The sequence below is a fragment of the Cyprinodon tularosa genome, unplaced genomic scaffold, assembly GCF_016077235.1.
Source record: "Cyprinodon tularosa strain WSP-4 unplaced genomic scaffold, ASM1607723v1 ctg539, whole genome shotgun sequence".
In the NCBI taxonomy this organism is placed as follows: domain Eukaryota; kingdom Metazoa; phylum Chordata; class Actinopteri; order Cyprinodontiformes; family Cyprinodontidae; genus Cyprinodon; species Cyprinodon tularosa.
The window spans coordinates 636,452-659,015 of record NW_024039273.1 but is presented as its reverse complement, the minus strand read 5'-3'; the positions used below and the strand labels follow the sequence as shown (position 1 = coordinate 659,015).

At 45.9% G+C, this 22,564-nt stretch overlaps 1 protein-coding gene across 1 annotated transcript; it reads right to left on the bottom strand.

Moving 5' to 3' along the window:
- Positions 1-5,913: 5,913 nt before the first annotated feature.
- Positions 5,914-21,565, bottom strand: LOC119796157 (aldehyde dehydrogenase, dimeric NADP-preferring-like). The gene is made up of 10 exons (XM_038304581.1): positions 21,420-21,565; positions 13,630-13,792; positions 13,315-13,546; positions 10,749-10,834; positions 10,426-10,634; positions 7,910-8,027; positions 7,687-7,828; positions 7,440-7,606; positions 7,261-7,360; positions 5,914-6,655 (listed from the first exon to the last, which is right to left on the bottom strand). Exons 2-10 carry the CDS (start codon positions 13,783-13,785, stop codon positions 6,342-6,344), a joined length of 1,524 nt encoding a protein of 507 aa, XP_038160509.1. The 5' UTR covers positions 13,786-13,792; positions 21,420-21,565; the 3' UTR covers positions 5,914-6,341.
- Positions 21,566-22,564: the final 999 nt, after the last annotated feature.

Below are 22,564 nucleotides of genomic sequence, written 5' to 3'. Positions count from 1 at the left end.
GTACCGGTCCGCCTAACCGTACATATGTCCCATCTTCTGTCAGGTCCCGTCTTATCCAGTGGATGCATGCCGCCAAATTCACCGATCATCCAGGTGTGAGTAGGACAGTTGCTCTCATCTCCAGGCGTTTCTGGTGGCCCACACTCCACAGAGACGTAAAGGAGTATGTGTTGGCTTGCCCCACATGTGCCCGCAACAAGGCCTCACACCAACCTCCCTCAGGCCTGCTTCAACCACTTCCTGTTCCATCGCGCCCATGGTCCCATATAGCCATTGATTTCGTCACCGGTCTCCCTGTCTCCCGAGGTATGTCCACCATACTAACCATTGTTGATCGTTTCTCGAAGTCCTGTCATCTAATTCCCCTCAGGAAACTTCCCACGGCCTTTCAGACAGCCCAGTTGCTAATTAAACATGTTTTCCGGCTTCATGGCATCCCTCAGGAAATCCTCTCGGACAGAGGTCCACAATTCATCTCACAGGTATGGAAGGCTTTCTGTTCTGCTCTCGGCTGCCAACCTTCTCTCACTTCAGGTTACCACCCGCAATCTAACGGCCAGACAGAACGAATGAACCAGCAACTGGAATCCACCCTCCGCTGTCTCACTTCCAATAACCCCGTGGATTGGAGTCAATACCTCCCGTGGATAGAATATGCTCACAACTCCCTCCGTTCTGCATCCAGTGGACAGTCCCCATTCCAGGTCAGTCTCGGATACCAACCACCTCTTTTTCCTGCAGATGAGAGAGAGATATCGGTGCTGTCCGTAAATCAACACATCCGTCGCTGCCAGAGGATTTGGAGGGAGACCATCGCCACACTCAACCAGTCATCCGAATCAGTCAAACGTTTCGCCGACGCCAAGAGACGACCTGCCCCCGAGTATTCTGTGGGCCAGGAGGTGTGGCTCTCCACTCGAGACATCCCCCTCAAGGGGATGTCTCGAAAACTCTCCCCGAGATTCATAGGACCCTTCAAGATCTCACGCATCATCAATCCTTCTGCTGTCCGTCTACAACTTCCCCAGTCCCTACGAATCCACCCTACTTTCCACGTCTCCCAGATCAAGCCTGTTTCCTCGAGCCCTCTGTGCCCACCGTCCGACTCCCCACCACCCACCCTGGAGGTCGATGGCCATCCGGCCTTCACAGTGCGCCGCATCCTAGACTCCCGTCGACGAGGTCGCGGATGGCAGTACCTCGTCGACTGGGAGGGCTACGGACCGGAGGATCGTCAGTGGGTCCCTGGCTCGTACATCCTCGACCCTGCGCTCATCGAGGAGTACGAGCGTTCCTGCCCATCTACCTCTTCCGGACCGCCAAGGGGCGGTCGTTGAGGGGGGGGTACTGTTGGGAGCTGGAGAAAATCCCATCTTTCTCCTGCAGAGTCCGCCGTGGATCCTCTGAGGGAGCCTCCTGCACAGCTGCAGCTCATCTAGATCATCAGAGGATCCACTATATAAGCTGTCTTCAGACCTTGCCTCAACGCCGCAGTGTTGTTCCAGTTGGTCAGCGCTAAAGCCTAGATCTTTGTGTAAATCCCTATGACTCTGAATCCTGGTTGGATGTTAATCACTGTCTCTGTGTTTCCAGGAAACTCGTGTCTCCTCCGTGAAAGCTCAAGAAGAGCTAACCTGCCGAGCCGACCCTCTGAGCCAAACCCTGAAGATTCTCTGAGAACCACCAAGCAGCTCAGGACTAGAGCTGGGAAACCAAAGCCAAGGTCTGTTCAAGCTAGACGTGAGACGCTGAAGCAGCAAACGGACTCTGCTGAAAAACCCTTCTCCAGAACCAACAGTGACTCTCCCAAAGAGAACCTCCAGAACCCTCAAGGTACAATCAGAGCTCCTTTGGAAATCAAATCCTGTCTGCAGTCCATAACTGATCTGTCTCTCACGCAGACTCCGGTGAAACCAGAACCCAGGCCCGAACCAGTCATCTGTACATTCTGTGTGTGTGCAAATAAACTTGTTAAACTTTTCATCCTCGTGTCCGTCAGTGGTGTTCTGCATACTTGGGTCTCCATTTGAGAACCCATCATGACATGATCCAGTTGAACTTTCAGAGTTAGCAAAACTATTGTCTTCATCTAAGCCTTCAACTTGGATGTTAGATCCAAGAATAGAATTTAAAATCCTCCTTCTCACATATAAAGCCTTAAATGGCCAAGCTCCATCTGATATCAGAGATCTGATTGTTCCTTATGTTCCTAACAGAGCACTTCGCTCTCAATCTGAAGGTTTACTAGTGGTTCCTAGAATTTCTAAAAGTAGAATGGGAGGCAGATCTTTTAGTTCTCAGGCTCCTCTCCTGTGGAACCAACTACCAGTTTTAGTCCGTGAGGCAGACACCCTGTCTACTTTTAAGGCTAGGCTTAAAACTTTCCTTTTTGATAAAGCTTCTAGTTAGAGTGGCTCAGGTTATCCTGAGCTATCTCTATAGTTCTGCTGCTATAGGCTTAGACTGCTGGAGGACATAGGGACCCCTTTTTCATCATTCTGCTTCATTCTATCTCTATTCTCCCACTCTGCAGAATCTGTTAGTTCAATCTCTAACGTTCTGCTCTCTCTGCTTTTTCTCATAGTAGCTTCATCTGGTCTGTTCCTGTTTGGCTGTGACTCCATCCTGGAGAGAAATATCAGCTGTGCTGCTGCCATCAACACCTTTGTTTCTAGATGTTGGAGCTTGGCCTGTTTTCCAGTGTAGTCCTGTTTCTCTGACTGTGACTAACTGGATGTGCTCTCTTCATCCTCTGACATGGGAGCTGGCTCGGAGCTCGTCTGCCTGGCTGTGTGTTTCCTGGACGGGGCCGCCTGTGGAGCTGGTTGACAGTTGCCTTTTGTATCTATGCTTCTTTTTCTATGTCTGCTTCTGTCTCCTTGAACCCCAGTGGGCCTCAGCAGATGGCGGCTCACACTGAGCCTGGTTCTGCTGGAGGTTTCTTCCTGTTCAAAGGGAGTTTTTCCTCTCCACTGTCGCTACAAGCATGCTTAGTGTGAGGGATTGCTGAAGAGTCAATGAGTCGATGCAATCAGCTGGTTTTCCTTAGATAGAAAACTTTGAATCAATCTGACTGGATGATCTGGTGAACTGGAAAGTGACCTGAGATGACATGATGTGAATTGGAGCTATAGAAATAAACTGAATAGAATTGTATGATGAACTGTTCTTTCTTTGAAAGATACAGGTGCTGGTCATAAAATTAGAATATCATGAAAAAGTAGATTGATTTCAGTAATTCCATTTAAAAAGTGAAACTTGTATATTATATTCATACATTACATACAAACTCATATATTTCAGATGTTTATTTTGTTTAATTTTGATGATTACAAATGACAACAAATGAAAATCTCAAATTCATCATATCAGAAAATTAGAATATTGTGAAAAGGTTCAAAATTGATGGCCCCTGGTGCCACACTCTAATCAGCTAATTAACTCAAACCACCTGCAAAAGCCTTTAAATGGTCTTTCAGTCTAGTTCTATAGGCTACACAATCATGGGGAAGACTGCTGACTTGACAGTTGTCCAAAAGACGACCATCGACACCTTGCACAAGGAGGGCAAGACACAAAAGGTCATCGCTAAAGAGGCTGGCTGTTCACAGAGCTCAGTGTCCAAGCACATTAATAGAGAGGCGAAGGGAAGGAAAAGATGTGGTCGAAAAAAGTGTACAAGCAAGAGAGATAACCGCACCCTGGAGAGGATTGTGAAACAAAACCCATTCAAAAATGTGGGGGAGATTCACAAAGAGTGGACTGCAGCTGGAGTGAGTGCTTCAAGAACCACCACACACAGACGTATGAAAGACATGGGTTTCTGCTGTCGCATTCCTTGTGTCAAGCCACTCTTGAACCACAGACAGCGTCAGAAGCGTCTTGCCTGGGCTAAAGAGAAACAGGACTGGACTGCTGGTGAGTGGTCCAAAGTCATGTTCTCTGATGAAAGTAAATTTTGCATTTCCTTTGGAAATCAAGGTCCCAGAGTCTGGAGGAAAAGAAGAGAGGCACTTCATCCACGTTGCTTGAAGTCCAGTGTAAAGTTTCCACAGTCAGTGATGGTTTGGGGTGCCATGTCATCTGCTGGTGTTGGTCCATTGTGTTTTCTGAGGTCCAGGGTCAACGCAGCCACATACCAGGAAGTTTTAGAGCACTTCATGCTTCCTGCAGCTGACCAACTTTTTGGAGATGCAGATTTCATTTTCCAACAGGACTTGGCACCTGCACACAGTGCCAAAGCTACCAGTACCTGGTTGAAGGACCATGGTATCCCTGTTCTTAATTGGCCAGCAAACTCTCCTGACCTTAACCCCATAGAAAATCTATGGGGTATTGTGAAGAAGAAGATGCAATACACCAGACCCAACAATTCAGAAGAGCTAAAAGCCACTATTAAAGCAACCTGGGCTATCATAACAACTGAGCAGTGCCACAGACTGATCGACTCCATGCCACGCCGCATTGCTGCAGTAATACAGGCCAAAGGAGGCCCAACTAAATACTGAGTGCTGTACATGCTCATACTTTTCATGTTCATACTTTTCAGTTGGCCAACATTTCTATAAATCCTTTGTTTTTATTGGTCTTCAGTAATATTCTAATTTTCTGATATGATGAATTTGAGATTTTCATTTGTTGTCATTTGTAATCATCAAAATTAAACAAAATAAACATCTGAAATATATGAGTTTGTATGTAATGTATGAATATAATATACAAGTTTCACTTTTTAAATGGAATTACTGAAATCAATCTACTTTTTCATGATATTCTAATTTTATGACCAGCACCTGTAAACTAAAGTGCCCACTGAGTGAAATCCATCGATATCCGCTTATTTAACTGGGGTGAATAGTTGAATACTTTTTTCCATGACAAACCCCAATGGAAATTCACTGTAAGCAATAACAGTCATTAAGTACTGAGCAGGTTTGGAAGTTGAAAATACTGTTGATTGTTTTTAATGTGATCCTCATTTTATTCTTATATCTTATTTTAAACTGTTTATATGGGAGGGGTGTAATTTAATATTTTTTTTTTCTATATTATTATATGTAATTTTTCTTACAATTTTTCCCCTTCTGTAAAGGGGAAAAAAATAATTTCAAGAAAAAAATAATCCCTTGCAAGAAAATAATTTCCTGCAAGGGATTAATAAAATGATTCCGGTACGTGGGCTGCTCAGTGTCTCAGTGGGAAGCACTGCTGCCTTGCAGGAAGAAGGTTCTGGGTTCAATTCCCGGCATGGGGTCTTTCTGCATGGAGTTAGCATGTGTGGGTTCTCTCTGGGTACTCCGACTTCCTCCTGCAGTCCAAAAACATGACTGTCAGGTTAATTGGCTTCTAAATGGTTGTTTGTCTCTGTGTTGCCCTGTGATGGAATGGGGACCTGTCCAGGGTTGACCCTGCCTCTCACCCACTGACCCCAGTAGGGATAAATATTCCAGAAAAATAGATGGATGGATCTGATACTGGAGTTACACCCAACAAAGGTGGAGCCATCACTCTACTGTGTATAAATATAGTGTAATTATTTTTATTTGAATGTTTCATTCTATTTCATTAACCTAAAATCTGTAGTCTAGCAAACATTAATTCTATATTTTTAAACAAGTTTTGAGGACTTATACTTGTTTTTATTTCTTTTTATATTCTTCACTGTAAAATTCTCATCGTTGTGTTTTTAGGTTTGGACAATTTAATATCTGTCCAGGACAACAGATGAAAAATAGCCTTTTGGTTAATTCTGGTGCATTTGCAGGAAAATGTATTAATGTGCACTGTCCCTGTCAAAGAAATAAATTCATTAAATTAAACTTATGCAGGGCTCAGACCTCACAGACTTAGGTTATAGAAAAAAGAAGAAGATAAAAGCACATCAAGATTATTTTCTCATTTTCACTCAGATCTTTATTTGTAAAACAAATGTCAACTTCACAATTATAATCAGCTTTTTGTTTGTCACGTAAAATCCAACAAAATTCACTAAAGGTGATGATTGTAATGTGACCAAATAGAAATATTAGTTTTTTCCATTATAGGATGTTAAACATTAAGTACAGAGAGTCTCTGCAGACGGATGATATGTTTTCCAATCCAAACTTCTAGTTTTGGAACAAAACATACAATGAATGGTTTATTTAAAAGGTTATTTTTCCTGAAAATAAAGAGCATCCAGTGATGGAGATAATTTTATTGAGCAAAAACCTCAAACACAAATCAAAAGTTAGACCAAGAGTTTTTAATCCCCACTCCTTACAGATCCTAGTGTAGAATCGCTGCAGCGTTTTTCTTTTGTTGGAAATAGTTTGTTTGTGAGACGCTGCTGTGCAGCTGGTCTAGTTGTAGAAGCCTCTCCAGTACCAGCAGGTGCAGTTAAGGCCGGAGGCTATGAGCAGGATGACCAGCAGGGTGATCAGCAGGCCGGCGCCCAGGATGGTGGCAATGATGGCCCAGACCAGCGTCCGCTTGGACGTGTCGATCAGGGGAGACCGGAGGGCCATGTGGGCCCGCCTCGCCCGCCGGCGGTCCTGAGGAGGATAGCGTGCCAGGTTGACGCTCTCCATGTTCAGCGAGCGGATCAGGCAAGCTCTCTGGTGACTCAGCTGGTCAAAGGTGTGTTTGCCATGGTAACGACCCATGCCGCTCTGACCTGGAGGGGTCACAAGCAAGACTCTGTTCACATCAATAATGCAGTTCTAGGCAGAAACCGGGGGGGGGGGGGGGGGGGGGGGGGGGATTTACCATCAGGCAATACTAGGCAGGTGCCCAGGGCCCCAAGTTCCTGGGGGCCCCATAAGACTCTGCTTACATGTATGGTTAATGCCAATCATTTTTCCAGCCAATATTGTTACTGGAATCAGGACAAGACCTTATTACCTTTGTAACATTTAAAAATTATGGATATTTTGATGGTTAAAAATTTATGTCAATGTAATAACAAGAAACGCCAACTAGCCTGAATGTATTAAGAAAAATAACAAATGTGCTTCTAGAAGAAATTCATGAAAAAAACTCTGAGAGTGAATGAAACACATTTTTTTGGTCTAACATAATCTTAGAGGCATTAATGCTGATACTGGAACTGACATTCTGCTCCGTTTGTAAGGGGTATGCAGGTGATCAAGAAGGCTAACTTGCCCTATAAAGGGTTAACAAGCTTTATAAATAAAGCTCAGTGACTCTTTTCTACTTTTTTACTCTAACTTGAGACTTTGAACGTCTCTTTTTTTATCAGGTTATGATTACTATTCTCACCGACGCCCCCAAATGGCAGCGAGTTGAGCGTGTAGTGCATCATGACATCGTTAACCGTCACTCCTCCGCTGGTGGTCTCCTCAATCATCCGTTTTATTGCCTTGGTCAGAGAGGGAGGGAGGAGAAAACATTAGAAGGAGAAAACGCTGAAGATCTGCTCCCTGCTGGCTGAGCCCCACCTTCTTATCTGAGCAGAAGATGTAGAGAGCCAAGGGTTTGTCCCTCTCATTGATGAAGCTGATGGCATCATCCATGTCACTCACTGTGACTATCGGCAGGACGGGACCGAAGATCTCCTCCTGCATCAGCCTGGAGTGGGGGGGCACGTCCTTCAGCACCGTGGGGGCTGTGAACGTCAGGCCGCAGCTCAACAAACCAGGATGAAACAATAAAACATCAACAGCGTGTTAAAATGCCTCCGCTCACAGATGTAGCACTGGGAGGAGTCGCTCTGACCCCCCACTACAGGCGTGTATCCCTCCATCAGACTCATGACTCTGTGGAAGTGCCGCTGGTTGATGATTCGGCCGTAATCAGGCGAGCATTTGGGATCAGCGCCATAGAATTCCTGTTAGAGGTTAAATAAGCAGCCATGTTAAAGCAGGTCCTCCTTAAAGGAGCAGCAGGTCCCGGCGGAGGCCTTACTGACCAGCAGAGTCTGCCGGATGCATTCAACCACGCGGCCCTGGATGCAGGGCTCACACAGGATGTAGTCTGGAGCGATGCACGTCTGGCCGCAGTTCACAAACTTTCCCCAAGTGATGCGGCTGCAGACGAAACAGACATGACAACCATCCTCAGTGAGCGTTTCAGAGTAAACCAGCAGAACCTGAAGAATGTCAGAGCGGTTACAGAAACTTCATTTCCTCATTGGCTGAAGCTGCTGTGTTCGGAAAACAGCTAATTTATGTTCAAACGTCTGCCTGGCTGTGTGTTTCCTGGACGGGGCCGCCTGTGGAGCTGGTTGACAGTTGCCTTTTGTATCTATGCTTCTTTTTCTATGTCTGCTTCTGTCTCCTTGAACCCCAGTGGGCCTCAGCAGATGGCCGCTCACACTGAGCCTGGTTCTCCTGGAGGTTTCTTCCTGTTCAAAGGGAGTTTTTCCTCTCCACTGTCGCTACAGGCATGCTTAGTGTGAGGGATTGCTGAAGAGTCAATGAGTCGATGCAATCAGCTGGTTTTCCTTAGATAGAAAACTTTGAATCAATCTGACTGGATGATCTGGTGAACTGAGATGACGTGTTGTGAGTTGAAGCTATAGAAATAAACTGAATTGAAAATTGAATTAAAAAGGTTTACCGCTTAAATGTTTATTCCTAAAGTGGCTGCAGAGGCTGATCTGCTGCACTTTTTATCTAATCAGCCATTTTCTGCCAATAATAGTACAGTATTTCTTGACACCTTGTCTGAGCCAGTGCAGCTCATCGTTTGCGTATAAGCAGGGGCGCCGCCAGGAATATGGGACCCAATGAAAGACATTCATATTCAAATTATCGTAACACAAAAAGTTAAATATGCAACAACTTTGTGTCAGGGCTCCTGTCTGTGTGTTTGTTTTTGTCTTTGTCTCCCTTCCACCAGCAGGAGGCGCCTGGTTCTGGTCCGCCTCCTCACACACCTGCTGACGGTTACCTCAGTAACGGATCGCTCTTACGCTGCTGACTGCCACTACCTCGACGCCAGAGTGTTTGCTAGTTTTGGGTACTCTAGCCAGGCTGAGTTTGGCTGAGTATGACTGAGTTCTTGTCAACCTGAGTTTTAACTTTGTTTTTGTCTTTGCCTCTCGACAGGAAGTCATCCTGCAAACTGGATCTTTCGGACCCTAACTCCCTGGAGGGATCAACTGAGCCTCAAACTGAGCTGGGGATTCAAACTGGAGGTTTGGGTAAACCCTGTACCGCCCTCCACCGAATCAGACTAACACTGGAAAACAGCACACAGATTGGAGTCAAGGATTCTACTACTTCTCTGGAGACGTGAGTCAACAACCAGATCCTCTTCTCCTAATCCATGAATAAAATTTCCCACTGAGCCTGAACTAATCGTTTTGTCTTCCCCTCACCTTCCAGTTCCGGCTGATCAGAGTACTGAGCAACTCTGCACAGTACTTTATCTCTTCATTAAAACCTGTTAAACCTTTCCCCTGGTCTCTCTGAATTGGTTTGCCTACGTTTGGGTCTCATCTTTAGAAAATTATGACACTTTGAAACTCTAAATTAAAAATCACCTTCTCAAAAAAAAAACAGCTTTAAGCAAAAAACAGAAGTGTATCTATGTACAATGAAAATAAAATAGGTTTAGGATGTTGAAAATATTGTCCTGTAAGTTTTCACTATAACTTTAGACATTAATTCAATTTTTAACAGATTTATTTTTAAGACAAAGCTAAAGTAAAGTACCGCCTTCGTTCTTCTTCTGAGATTCAGTTCTTACATTTTTATATTATTGCATTTTATTTTGGATGACGATTCCAAAAAGGAGTTACCCTGTGGGATCAGCTAATAGGGCTGCTCAGTGTTGCAGTGGGTAACTTTGCTGCCTTGCAGTAATAAGGTTCCGGGTTTGATTCCCCGCCTAGGATCTTTCTGCATGGAGTTTGCATGTTCTCCCTGAGCATGTGTGGGTTCTCTCCGGGTACTCCATCTTCCTTCCACAGTCCAAAAACATGACTGTTAGGTTAATTGGCTTCTCTAAATTCTCCTTAGGTGTGAGTGAATGGTTGTTTGTCTCTGTGTCTCCCTGCGATGGACTGGAGACCTGTCCAGGGTGGACTCCTCCTCTCACACATTGACAGCTGGGTGAGAGGCTGTGCTGAGGCTCATGCATACTGAGATGCTCTGTGATTATTTATTTTTTAGATAACTTGTGTTTTAAATCTTAGATTTTCTGTAAAATTCCAAGTATTTTAAATTAAATAGGTTTAATTCATTGGTGTAAAAGTGCCCCTCCCCCACTGGAAGGTAGGTCTCCACCAGGCCCCAGTAACTCAGAGGTTAAAGGTGTGGAAAATGACTGGCGGACTGATAAGACGAAGCAGCAGTCCTCTGAAAGCTGCTCCCAATGCTCCCATTATAAACCACAGCCTTCTGGTTACCAACCATCCACCGGCCTCAGAGGTTCTGAGTTTTTCCCCCTCAGAGGATCTTCTAGTGATGGGAGCGTTACCGGCAGGCCGTCCTGACATCACAGTCCTTGTCAATGTAGCAGGGGCTCTTCCCCCCCAGCTCCAGGGTCACAGGGGTGAGGTGGCGGGCCGCGGCCTCCATCACCAGTTTGCCAGCTGTGCTGCTGCCGGTGTAGAAGATGTGGTCGAACCTGAGCCTCAGCAGCTGCTGGGTCTCTGCCGCTCCGCCCGTCACCACCGGGTAGAGATCCTGCAGGCAAACCAGCAGAAACTATGAATCTGAGTGAGCAGCTGTGCCACGTGGAAGTTAAACAGCCTCTTTGTCCTCAGATAGCTTATCAACAACAGTGGTGGGTGTTCAGACCTTGTCCAGATAGCGCGGCAGCAGCGCGCGGAGCAGGAGGGACGAGCATTCGCTCAGCTCTGACGGTTTCACCACGGCTGCATTGCCTGTGAATGGGATGACATCACTGAGTGACGCAGAGCAGGAGGAGGAGGAGGAGGATGGGGATGAAAGGGATTTATATGTCATGACCTTTATCTTCATCAAGTGACGGAACATGTAGGGTCTACAGCATCTCTACAAATAAGAACTGAAGGTTTAACATTAGTCTGACGTCACCAAAAGATCCTTCAGCAGACTCCTCAGATCAGGCAAGCGGGTCCCTGAGGGCCGCTGTCCTGAGGGCCGCTGTCCCTGAGGGCCGCTGTCCTGAGGGCCGCTGTCCCTGAGGGCCGCTGTCCTGCAGCTTTTGGAGGTTTGCTGCTTCTGTACGGCTGATTTTAATTGAAAGCTGATTAACAGGCTTTTGCTGAGCTGTAATCATCAGAATCAGCTGAGCTAAAGCTGAGAATCCTCTAAAACTTGCAGGACAGCGGCCCCCCAGGACCGACTTTGGGGATGCCTGGCTTAGAGAGTCAGCCTGAGGGTAACATTCTGTCTGGGAGGTTTGCTAGAGAGCATCATGGAAGAAACAGAAGCATGAAGACCGAGAAACACAGCAGACAGATCTGGGAGAAAGATGGTGAGAAGTGAATAAGGCTCTATTCAGACAGACCTACTAGGACAAAGACATCCACCTAGACTGAAGGCGGACGCCCATGTACCGCGGTTGCTCCTAGACTGACTAAATAATGAGTAAATGGATCAAAGAAGAAGCCAAAAGTTTGATTATCTTTCTAAGAAAAACTGCAGAAATCTTCAGCTCAGGAGAGTTTCTGAACTCTATAAAATCTAACTCTGATGGAACTGCTGCAAAGAAAAAAGTGTTGAAAGACAACCAGCAGAACCCTGCTTGCAGTCCGCCATGAGTGATGAAGACGATGCAAGAAAGATGAGGAAGAAGGAGATTCTACGGTTTAGCAGACATGCTAAAGGCTAAACGAAGCTAAGCCCTGGAGCGGTTACAATGACTCCGCCCACATCCGTTAGAGGATCAACGATCCAACCACTTCCAAGAGAAATTTAAACTTCAGTGACATCATCGTCTTTTAGACGTTCCTTTATTTTGAAATTCTTTAAGGAACAAGACCATAGTGAAAAGGTGAACTTTTATTCATTGAAGGATGCTGTTTACGGTGATGATGCCTGTCATCCAGGTCAGTCATTCCAAAAAAGTTCAAATCAATCCACTGGACTTTGTTTCAAAGTTTGAAGAAGTTTCTCTTCCATCCAGGCTAGAGGCTGAGGTCATATATCTGATCTGTTTTTTAGTTGATATCAATTTTAAGTATTGTGTTAGATTAGCTCATCAGATCCCATCATCTTGATGCCAGACTGGTCAAACAAAATGAAAGGAAATCTCATCCTGATGGACTCTGTGACATCATCATCCAAACACGTGGATGTAACCTTGCATCGCAATAAAGCTAATGGTAGCATGTCGCTCTAATGCTACCATCATCTCCACTCTAAAGCACGGAAGTGGCATTATCATTCTGCAGGGAGGCTTTTCTTCTGGTCGGAAGTGATGGGATGGAGCAAAATGCAGGGCTATGCTGGAAGACTACGGAGGGATTGTCGTATTAATGTTTACATTTTGAAAAAATTAGAAATTGAGTAACGTTGAAAAAAAGATTGCTGTTGTTTTCTTACTTCCATTTTTGTCTCAAATTTATTTTCATAATTTCCTTTTTTATTGCATTCTTTTAATTACTTTTTTCATACTTTATACATTTTTTTAAATCAAATTACTCTTTTCAGTTTGAGTTTTACGACCTGCATTCTTTTAAAACAGCCTTGATGACGAGCAATAAAATGTTATTCCTGCATGTCGTCCATGCAGACCAATAGGATCGCATCTCTGCGCCTCACTCTAGAGTAAGGCCCGCCCCCAAAGTGAAGAGAACATGATCTCGAAAACACAATTACAAAAGAATGTAATTTATAAAATTCAATTTGAAAATCATAAAAAGACATTAAAATTTGTAAAAAAAAAAATAAAATAAAGAAAATTATACATTTAAAAATATCAACTTTAAAAATGTAAAATGGATAAGAAAATGTAGAAATAAATTAAATAATCAAATTTGAAAATATCCAATTTGAGGAAAAAAATAATATTGAAAAAACAAGATGCTAGAAAAGGTTTAAGTTATTCTTCAAACCTTTTTTGTTTAGAATTTTTTAAAGTTTCATTTCTGGATTGCTTCTTCTTTCAAATTTCAATTGATAAAAATACGTTTCCTCAGTTTTCCATTTTTTAAAGGTGTATTTTTCTTGCACCAAACATTCCCTCCATAAAGACCTCCTGCACAGCAGCAGAGCAAACCTAAACATGCAACCAGAGCTGCATTTAGAGCAAAGAACGCTCCAGTCGAGGACCAGACCTCCATCCATTGAGGGGGGACGGGTCTCTGCTGCTCTACGGTTCAGCAGATGTTTGCTTCCTGACCTCTGAACAACAACAAGAACCTAAAGGACCTCCTACCAGCAGCAATGGCCCCAATCAGGGGGAGAAGGGTGAGGGCCCAGGGGTAATTCCAGGCTCCGATGATGAGAACCACTCCCAGAGGCTCCGGCTGAATGTAGACCTCATCAGAGATGGTGAGGAGGTTCTTCTCCACGGGCCGAGGAGCCGCCCACTGCGCTAGCTTCTTTATGGCCAGCTTCACTTCGTTCTCGATGCCGATCAGCTCTAAGAGCGGAGTGTCATACTGGCTCTGTGGAATAAAACCAAACAGGTGAGCAATCAGGATTAAAAAGGACATTTCGCTGTGTTTCCTCCCATCCTGACCCCACCCACCCTGTTAATGTCCTGCTTGAGAGCAGTGGCGATCTCTGCTTCCTTTTCTGTGATCATCCCCTGCAGGGCGTGGAGCTGTTGGAGTCTGAACTCCAGCGGTCGAGCCCTGCCACTGAGGAAGGCCTCCCTGGCCCGCTGCACCGACTGCCTCTCCATCAGCGACCTGCTCAACCACAACACAGGCTCCATCAGCCCCTTTACTGCACCAACATGAGCAGCGCGGTCCTCCACTGCTCCCATATGCTCAGCAGTTTATGGACCAGCAGGAAAACACAGAGCCTGCATCAGCAGAAGGTTTATATGGATGCGAAGCAAAGACACAATAAGCAGCAGGCAGGCTGCAGGCAGGGAATTTAAACAAAAACATTCTTCTGCAATGCATCAGTCCCACCAGAGCACAGCCTCATTAAACAGTTCATTCAATAATCTCACATTTAAATTTTACAAGTAAACAGGAACATTTTAAATAGTTCAAACCAAAACAGAATTAAATTGCATTGGTGCACCACCATCCATCTTCTGTCACGTTTATTCCTGCTGGGGTGGTGAGGGGTGCCTATCTCCAGCTGTCAGTGGGTGAGAGGAGGGGTCCACCCTGGACAGAGAGGGGGGGTCTCAGGTCCATCACAGGGCAACACAGAGACAAACAACCATTCACACTCACACCTAAGGAGGATTTAGAGAAGCCAATTAACCTAACAGTCATGTTTTAGGACTGTGGGAGGAAGATGGAGTACCTGGAGAGAACCCACACATGAACAGGGAGAACATACAAACTCCATGCAGAAAGACCCTGGGCCAGGAATTGAACCTGGAACCTTCTGGCTGCAAGGCAGCAGTGCTACCCACTGCGTCACTGAGTTGCTGGTGCAGCACCAGTTTCATAAAAAAAAAAAAGAAAAGAACAAGAGCTTTCTGAAAAAAAAATGATATACAGGAATAAACAAAATAAAATAACTTTAACCTCTCAACATCCACCTCATTTCTGGGATATTGGCCTATTCTGCATACCCAAATGAAAAAGCAAATAACTGAGGAACTATAAGCCCAGATTACATGTGTGATGCATTATTTAAAAGGTAACACCTTCTAGTTTCTGAATATATACATGAAAGTTAGGTGAGTAAAACACCAAAGCTGCATCAGTTCAAACAAGACTCAAAGATGTTTTGTTTTTTTTATTATCAAAAATATAAGCCTTTTTTGAACAGCAGTAATGAAGACATGCTTGCTTGTTGTGGCTGCTTTGTCAGGCTACATTTCGACATGCTGCTTTAAGTGTTTGAATTGTGGAGAATCTAAGCTTCCCAACGACGTTTAACATCTATAATGGTAAACATTTTACCAGTGTAATGTTCATTCTGAGTTATTATTCCTAAACGCTTTAAAACGGAGGGTTTTGAGAGGCTGAACAATGTTTTCAAAATACTGTCAGTAAATCTAAGAAAAGAGAAAAATATACTTCAAATTAACAGACTCTAATGGAGTTGATTTAGTCATAGATATTATTCCCTGATTTAAAGGGATCTAACTCTATGCAGTTAGAATAAGTAGGTCTCTGAATTTGCAAATTTAGGTAAATAAACTTAAAAATTAGTTCCTTGTTTTCAACTTCCCCGTTTCACATCCTGCAAGCTAAAGACTGAGGTCCTACTTTTAGGAGTTTACAGGATTCCTACCTGAGCTGCAGCTTTTTGGTGTCATTTAGGCCACTGAGGGTTTAGTGGAACATCAGCAGATCTCTCCTTCTGTAAACTTTGTGGAAATAATCAAGGAAGCTTCTGTTTGAGGAGAACTCAGACACCAGCAGGTTGGCTTTAGGACAGACAGCTGTAAACATCAGAGTTTTCCTATTTCCTAACCTAACACACCAATCATTGTCCTTTCATGCTTCACAGCATCAGTCCTTCATCCTAATCACACTCTTCCTCTTTTCTAGTTCCTTCTGTTCTGGAAACACTAAGATCATCTCAGCATGCTTCACTAACTATGGCTCTCTTAGAAATCACTTTCTAATTATGTCAATTAAGTGGGGGGATTTACCATAGGCAGCTGCCTAGGGCCCAAAGTTCATGGGGGCCCCATAAAACTCTTTTTAAATGTATGGTTAATACAACTATTCCTTATTTCTGCACATTAATTATGTCTTAATTAAAATGCCATCAGAACGCTGATAATATTAAGTGTGTCTCAGCCCCCCCCTTCAGTGTCCACCATATTGGATCAGTCCATTTGCTGCACATGTTCAGAAAGGTCCAAACAGACAGCAGCAAACCATTTGAAAACAAACCATGCAAAGAGCAGTGTTGCCAACTTAGCGCTTTAGTCGCTATATTTAGCCACTTTTCAGACCCCTCTAGCACTTTGATTTCTAAAAAGCTCCTAGCGCCAAATCTAGAGACTTTTTTCTGCTACTGGAGACTTTGGAGACAACATCTAAAAGCAGCGAACTCTGCTCTCCAGAGCGAGTAGATTGGTAGCCCCGCCTCCTGCTCTCCTCTATCTTGTCTGCTGTCATGATTCATGCAGCTATTATTTCATCCAAATGAAAAATGGAGAACAGATAAGCAGATCATGGCTTGTCTACAGTGAAAAGAAGGACTGGGTTATTTACTTTGGCCTTTTTGGAAACACAGGAAGGAGCAATCAGCTAAGTGAGCTTAGTGTTATGGTTCCTATTTGTTGTTTCTCTGAGTTTTCTGGTATCAGTTGTTTTGTTTTTATTTTCCATTATCTTCAAGCATTCTTTAGTTACTCTCTGTTGCCCCCTTGTGATTGTTTTCTTTTCCCTTGGATTCCCTCTTGCCAGTTCCACCCACACCTGCTCCCCATTCAGCTCGTTAGTCCATCCTTTGTTTGGTTGTCCTTAAATACTCCACCTCTGCAGTCACTCAGTGCTGGTTCCTTCTTGTTGCTGTGTTGTCTACTGGGCTCGTCTCTACCCTGATGTCTCCATGATTTGCTGCTTTTTGTTCTTCAATTAAACCTTTCAGAACACATCCCTGCTTCTCTTGTCTCTGCATCTGGGTCCTCAAGCAACCTCACCACCCACTGTTGACAGAAGGAACCAGCCAACATGGACCCAGCAGAGTCAAATTTGGCAGGAAGCATGACACACTTCCTGGAGAACTGTCGGTTCACTCTGGACAGGATTGCCACTCTCAGCCCTCCCTGGAGACGGGTATGTGCTGCAGCCGACCTAAAAAAGATTTTAACCCCCCAAACAAATCTCCTGTCATCCCTAGGATTTCTGGACATTTTAGAAGAGGTGGAGTGGAACCACAAGGCGGCTTTAGCCCAGCTATTAAATAAACCTCCTCAACCACAATCACCTGCAGCAGCTGCCTGTTCAACCTCTGTTTCTCCCCTGCCAACTGCTCCCTCCAGGCGTAAGCGTCGCCGGGGGAAGAAGTCCACTCCCTCTCCGGCGGGTCAGCCTGACGCCTCCTCTCCCTCTCCGGCGGGTCAGCCTGACGCCTCCACTCCCTCTCCGGCGGGTCAGCCTGACGCCTCCACTCCCTCTCCGGCGGGTCAGCCTGACGCCTCCACTCCCTTTGGTCAGCCAGCTGCTAGCCTTAGCTTCCCCCATAACCAGGTCAGTGTCTCCCATAGTCTCAGTCGTCACCTCTATGACAAACAGCTAGTCCCATCTTCTAAAAAACTCAAACCAGGTCCACGTATTACACCCCCTGCAGTTAGAGCTCCCCATATTGAAGAGTCTCAGTTAAGGCACTACTTTTATGGGGAGAGGGAAGATCTTTTTCCTTTCCTGCCACCTCCATCAGCTCCTAGCCAGCCAGATCCCCTAGCTCCAGAACCCATTAGCGGTCCAGTTTTCCTAGCTCCAGAACCCATTAGCGGTCCGGTTTCCCTAGCTCCAGAACCCATTAGCGGTCCGGTTTCCCTAGCTCCAGAACCCATTAGCGGTCCAGTTTTCCTAGCTCCAGAACCCATTAGCGGTCCGGTTTCCCTAGCTCCAGAACCCATTAGCGGACCGGTTTCCCTAGCTCCAGAACCCATTAGCGGTCCAGTTTTCCTAGCTCCAGAACCCATTAGCGGTCCGGTTTCCCTAGCTCCAGAACCCATTAGCGGACCGGTTTCCCTAGCTCCAGAACCCATTAGCGGTCCAGTTTTCCTAGCTCCAGAACCCATTAGCGGTCCAGTTTCCCTAGCTCCAGAACCCATTAGCGGACCGGTTTCCCTAGCTCCAGAACCCATTAGCGGTCCGGTTTCCCTAGCTCCAGAACCCATTAGCGGACCGGTTTCCCTAGCTCCAGAACCCATTAGCGGACCGGTTTCCCTAGCTCCAAAAACCCATTAGCGGTCCGGTTTCCCTAGCTCCAGAACCCATTAGCGGACCGGTTTCCCTAGCTCCAGAACCCATTAGCGGTCCAGTTTTCCTAGCTCCAGAACCCATTAGCGGTCCGGTTTCCATAGCTCCAGAACCCATTAGCGGTCCGGTTTCCCTAGCTCCAGAACCCATTAGCGGACCGGTTTCCCTAGCTCCAGAACCCATTAGCAGTCCAGTTTTCCTAGCTCCAGAACCCATTAGCGGTCCGGTTTCCCTAGCTCCAAAAACCCATTAGCGGACCGGTTTCCCTAGCTCCAGAACCCATTAGCGGTCCTGTTTCCCTAGCTCCAGTCCCCATTAGCGGTCCTGTTTCCCTAGCTCCAGTCCCCATTAGCGGACCGGTTTCCCTAGCTCCAGAACCCATTAGTGGTCCGGTTTCCCTAGCTCCAGTCCCCATTAGCGGTCCGGTTTCCCTAGCTCCAGTCCTCCTTAGTGGGGCAGCTCCCCCAGTGCCTGAGCCCATTAGCGGGGCAGCTCCCCCAGTGCCTGAGCCCATTAGCGGGGCAGCTCCCCCAGTGCCTGAGCCCATTAGCGGGGCAGCTCCCCCAGTGCCTGAGCCCATTAGCGGGGCAGCTCCCCCAGTGCCTGAGCCCATTAGCGGGCCGTTAGGCCTAGCGCCAGAGACTCCTGAGCCCATTAGCGGGCCGTTAGGCCTAGCGCCAGAGACTCCTGAGCCCATTAGCGGGCCGTTAGGCCTAGCGCCAGAGACTCCTGAGCCCATTAGCGGGCCGTTTAGCTTAGCGCCTGGCACCCCTGAGCCCGCTCAGAGTCATCCTGATATCCCTGAGCTCACTATTAAAAGGCTCTCTAAAGTAAGGCTCAGCGGACACTCCAAGCCTCCACGGCCCCTCAGCGGGCGCTCCAAGCCTCCACGGCCCCTCAGCGGGCGCTCCAAGCCTCCACGGCCCCTCAGCGGGCGCTCCAAGCCTCCTCTGAGGCTGTTCCTGTGCCGCAGTCGGCGGCCCCCTCTGAGGCTGTTCCTGTGCCGCAGTCGGCGGCCCCCTCTGAGGCTGTTCCTGTGCCGCAGTCGGCGGCCCCCTCTGAGGCTGTTCCTGTGCCGCAGTCGGCGGCCCCCTCTGAGGCTGTTCCTGTGCCGCAGACGGCGTCCCCCAAGGTTCCTGCAGAGTCTGCGTCTGAGACGGCGTTCCACAAGGTTCCTGCAGAGTCTGCGTCTGAGACGGCGTCCCCCAAGGTTCCTGCAGAGTCTGAGTTTGAGACGGCATCCCTCTCCAAAGGTTCCCCTTCTTCAGAGACAGTGTCGCCGGTGTCCTCCAGAGGCCCACCTCCGTCCTCCAGAGGCCCACCTCCGTCCTCCAGAGGCCCACCTCCGTCCTCCAGAGGCCCACCTCCGGCCTCCAGAGACTCTGTCACCTCGCCTCCGGCCCCACGGCCGGCCTCCAGAGGCTCTGTCACCTCTCCTCCGGCCCCACGGCCGGCCTCCAGAGGCTCTGTCACCTCGCCTCCGGCCCCACGGCCGGCCTCCAGAGGCTCTGTCACCTCTCCTCCGGCCCCACGGCCGGCCTCCAGAGGCTCTGTCACCTCTCCTCCGGCCCCACGGCCGGCCTCCAGAGGCTCTGTCACCTCGCCTCCGGCCCCACGGCCGGCCTCCAGAGGCTCTGTCACCTCGCCTCTAGGTTGCCCTCGCCCACCTTTTGTGGGTTGTTTTGTGTTTCTTGCCCTCCTTCCTGGTTTCCCCCTCCGCCCACCCTGGGTGGGTTGTTTTGTGTTTGGGCTCCAAGAGCGTCTGGTATCCGCCCTTGAGGGGGGGGTACTGTTATGGTTCCTATTTGTTGTTACTCTGAGTTTTCTGGTATCAGTTGTTTTGTTTTTATTTTCCATTATCTTCAAGCATTCTTTAGTTACTCTCTGTTGCCCCCTTGTGATTGTTTTCTTTCCCCTTGGATTCCCTCTTGCCAGTTCCACCCACACCTGCTCCCCATTCAGCTCGTTAGTCCATCCTTTGTTTGGTTGTCCTTAAATACTCCACCTCTGCAGTCACTCAGTGCTGGTTCCTTCTTGTTGCTGTGTTGTCTACTCGGCTCGTCTCTACCCTGATGTCTCCATGATTTTGGTTTGTTTCATATTTTGAGTTGGATTTCTGGATTTCTGCCTCGGCTGCTTTTTGGTCTTCAATTAAACCTTTCAGAACACATCCCTGCTTCTCTTGTCTCTGCATCTGGGTCCTCAAAGCAACCTCACCACCCACTGTTGACACTTAGTGCTTGGAAAAAATCTTTTATTCCTTTAGAGACAGCATGAAAAGTCAGCTGAGTACAAAACATAGAGAGGAAAACAAGAAGAAAAGGAACAAGAAGAGAGGGACACAACCTAGAACAGATAATGGATGTCTATTCTATTAACATTTCTCTATCTGGTGAATGGGGCTGTTTGATGTGTTGTCTTCTTCACCTTCATGCTTCCTCAGGGTATCTCCCTCACCTCTCTTCCTCCTTTCTTTCATCTCTTTTCTCTTCCTAAAAAAACTTCCAGCAGCTAATAAATGAGAATCTGGGATCAGAAAATCCTCACAAACTGCTGGATTATTTATTCTGGTTATATCATGAAAACAATCCTTGTTTATTGGGCTAAAGAGACGAGAAGAATTATGTTTTGTTTTTCCCCTGTTCCTTATTATTATTATTATTTTGATCTGTTCCCCAGTTTGACTGGTTAGAGATTGGAACTAGATCCGTCCATCATTCTTTATAGATCCTCTTATTTAAAACTAAAATTAGAGGACCGAGTTTCACAGGATGGATGGAAGAAGAAAAAGTGAAAAAAGGTTTTTTAATGACTTTGCAGAACCTATTTTTTAGCCAGTCCTAATTAAGTTCAAAATCCAGACTTTAACCAAAGTGGTGATAAAGTCAGAGAAGCTGAAATCATTTTTTTAAATTTCTGCACAGGTTTAATCTCCTCCTGTCCTGCTTCAGCTGGAAAGGAACCATCTAGGACTTTCCCAGAGTGTCTGGTAATTTAATCAGATTATCATTGAAGTTGTAATTAAAACAAATCAAGTATGTTTATTGAGCATGAACATAAATTCATCTAAAGTTTATTTTTCTTAATTTCCTGTCTGATTATCCTGAACGTGTTATGATTTAAAATGTCTTTTAATTGAATTAAAGTATGATCTGTTTGGGAACCAGCAGCTCTGGGAGCCTTTAGGTCAGAATTCATCATCGAACCAGAACCGGTTCGGATCAAAACTCTCAGCTTTAGGATCCTTCAGGATATCGAGATGTTTACAGTTTATTCCTCTAAGAAAGTAAATCTAAACATACTTTGCAAAACTTTCACAGTTAAGTATTTTAATCGGTTTTAAGTGAGTTTTTGTCTAGAATTTGTATTGTTTTCTATGCAGAGGCTCTTATTCTAACCGGCAGGTTTGGAAAATAGATTTTATTTTTTTAATCCAGTTAAAGTCAGCAGAACTTACCGCAGCCGGATCCGTCAGACCTGCAGGTTCTGTTGGGGCTGATCTCAGATGACAGTCCTGCTGCTCACCAGCTGACCCCTCTGCGCTGCTCTGGGATCAGTTTACCAACCCACCGCCCCCATCATCATCACCATCATCCTCACTAGAGCTTACTGCATCGTTATGGGGGCTGAACACTGAAGGCAGTCAGCCATAAATAACCACAACATTAGAAGGAACACGAGGAGGAAAACAGAATAAATTAAAGAGAAAACTGGAGAAGGTTTCAATGTTTGCTTTATTAACAGATAGAGAAATGTTACTAGAATAGACATCCATTATCTGTTCTAGGTTGTGTCCCTCTCTTCTTGTCCCTTTTCTTCTTGTTTTCCTCTCTATGTTTTGTACTCAGCTGACTTTTCATGCTGTCTCTAAAGGAATGAAAGATTTTCTCCAAGCACTAAGCTCACTTAGCTGATTGCTCCTTCCTGTGTTTCCAAAAAGGCCAAAGTAAATAACCCAGTCCTTCTTTTCACTGTAGACAAGCCATGATCTGCTTATCTGTTCTCCATTTTTCATTTGGATGAAATAATAGCTGCATGAATCATGACAGCAGACAAGATAGAGGAGAGCAGGAGGCGGGGTTACCAATCTACTCGCTCTGGAGAGCAGAGTTCGCTGCTTTTAGATGTTGTCTCCAAAGTCTCCAGTAGCAGAAAAAAGTCTCTAGATTTGGCGCTAGGAGCTTTTTAGAAATCAAAGTGCTAGAGGGGTCTGAAAAGTGGCTAAATATAGCGACTAAAGCGCTAAGTTGGCAACACTGCTCTTTGCATGGTTTGTTTTCAAATGGTTTGCTGCTGTCTGTTTGGACCTTTCTGAACATGTGCAGCAAATGGACTGATCCAATATGGTGGACACTGAAGGGGGGGGCTGAGACACACTTAATATTATCAACGTTCTGATGGAATATTAGCCAAATGATTACTATTTAATGAGCACAAAGAAGGAATAGTTGTACTAAACATACATTGAAACAGAACTTGGGGCCCTAGGCAGCTGCCTAGTATTGCCTAACAGTAAATCACCCCTGACAGGATTAATATGAATATTGATAAGGATCCACATGTTAACATTATGTTTATGAACAAATCCCAAACTCTGAGAGA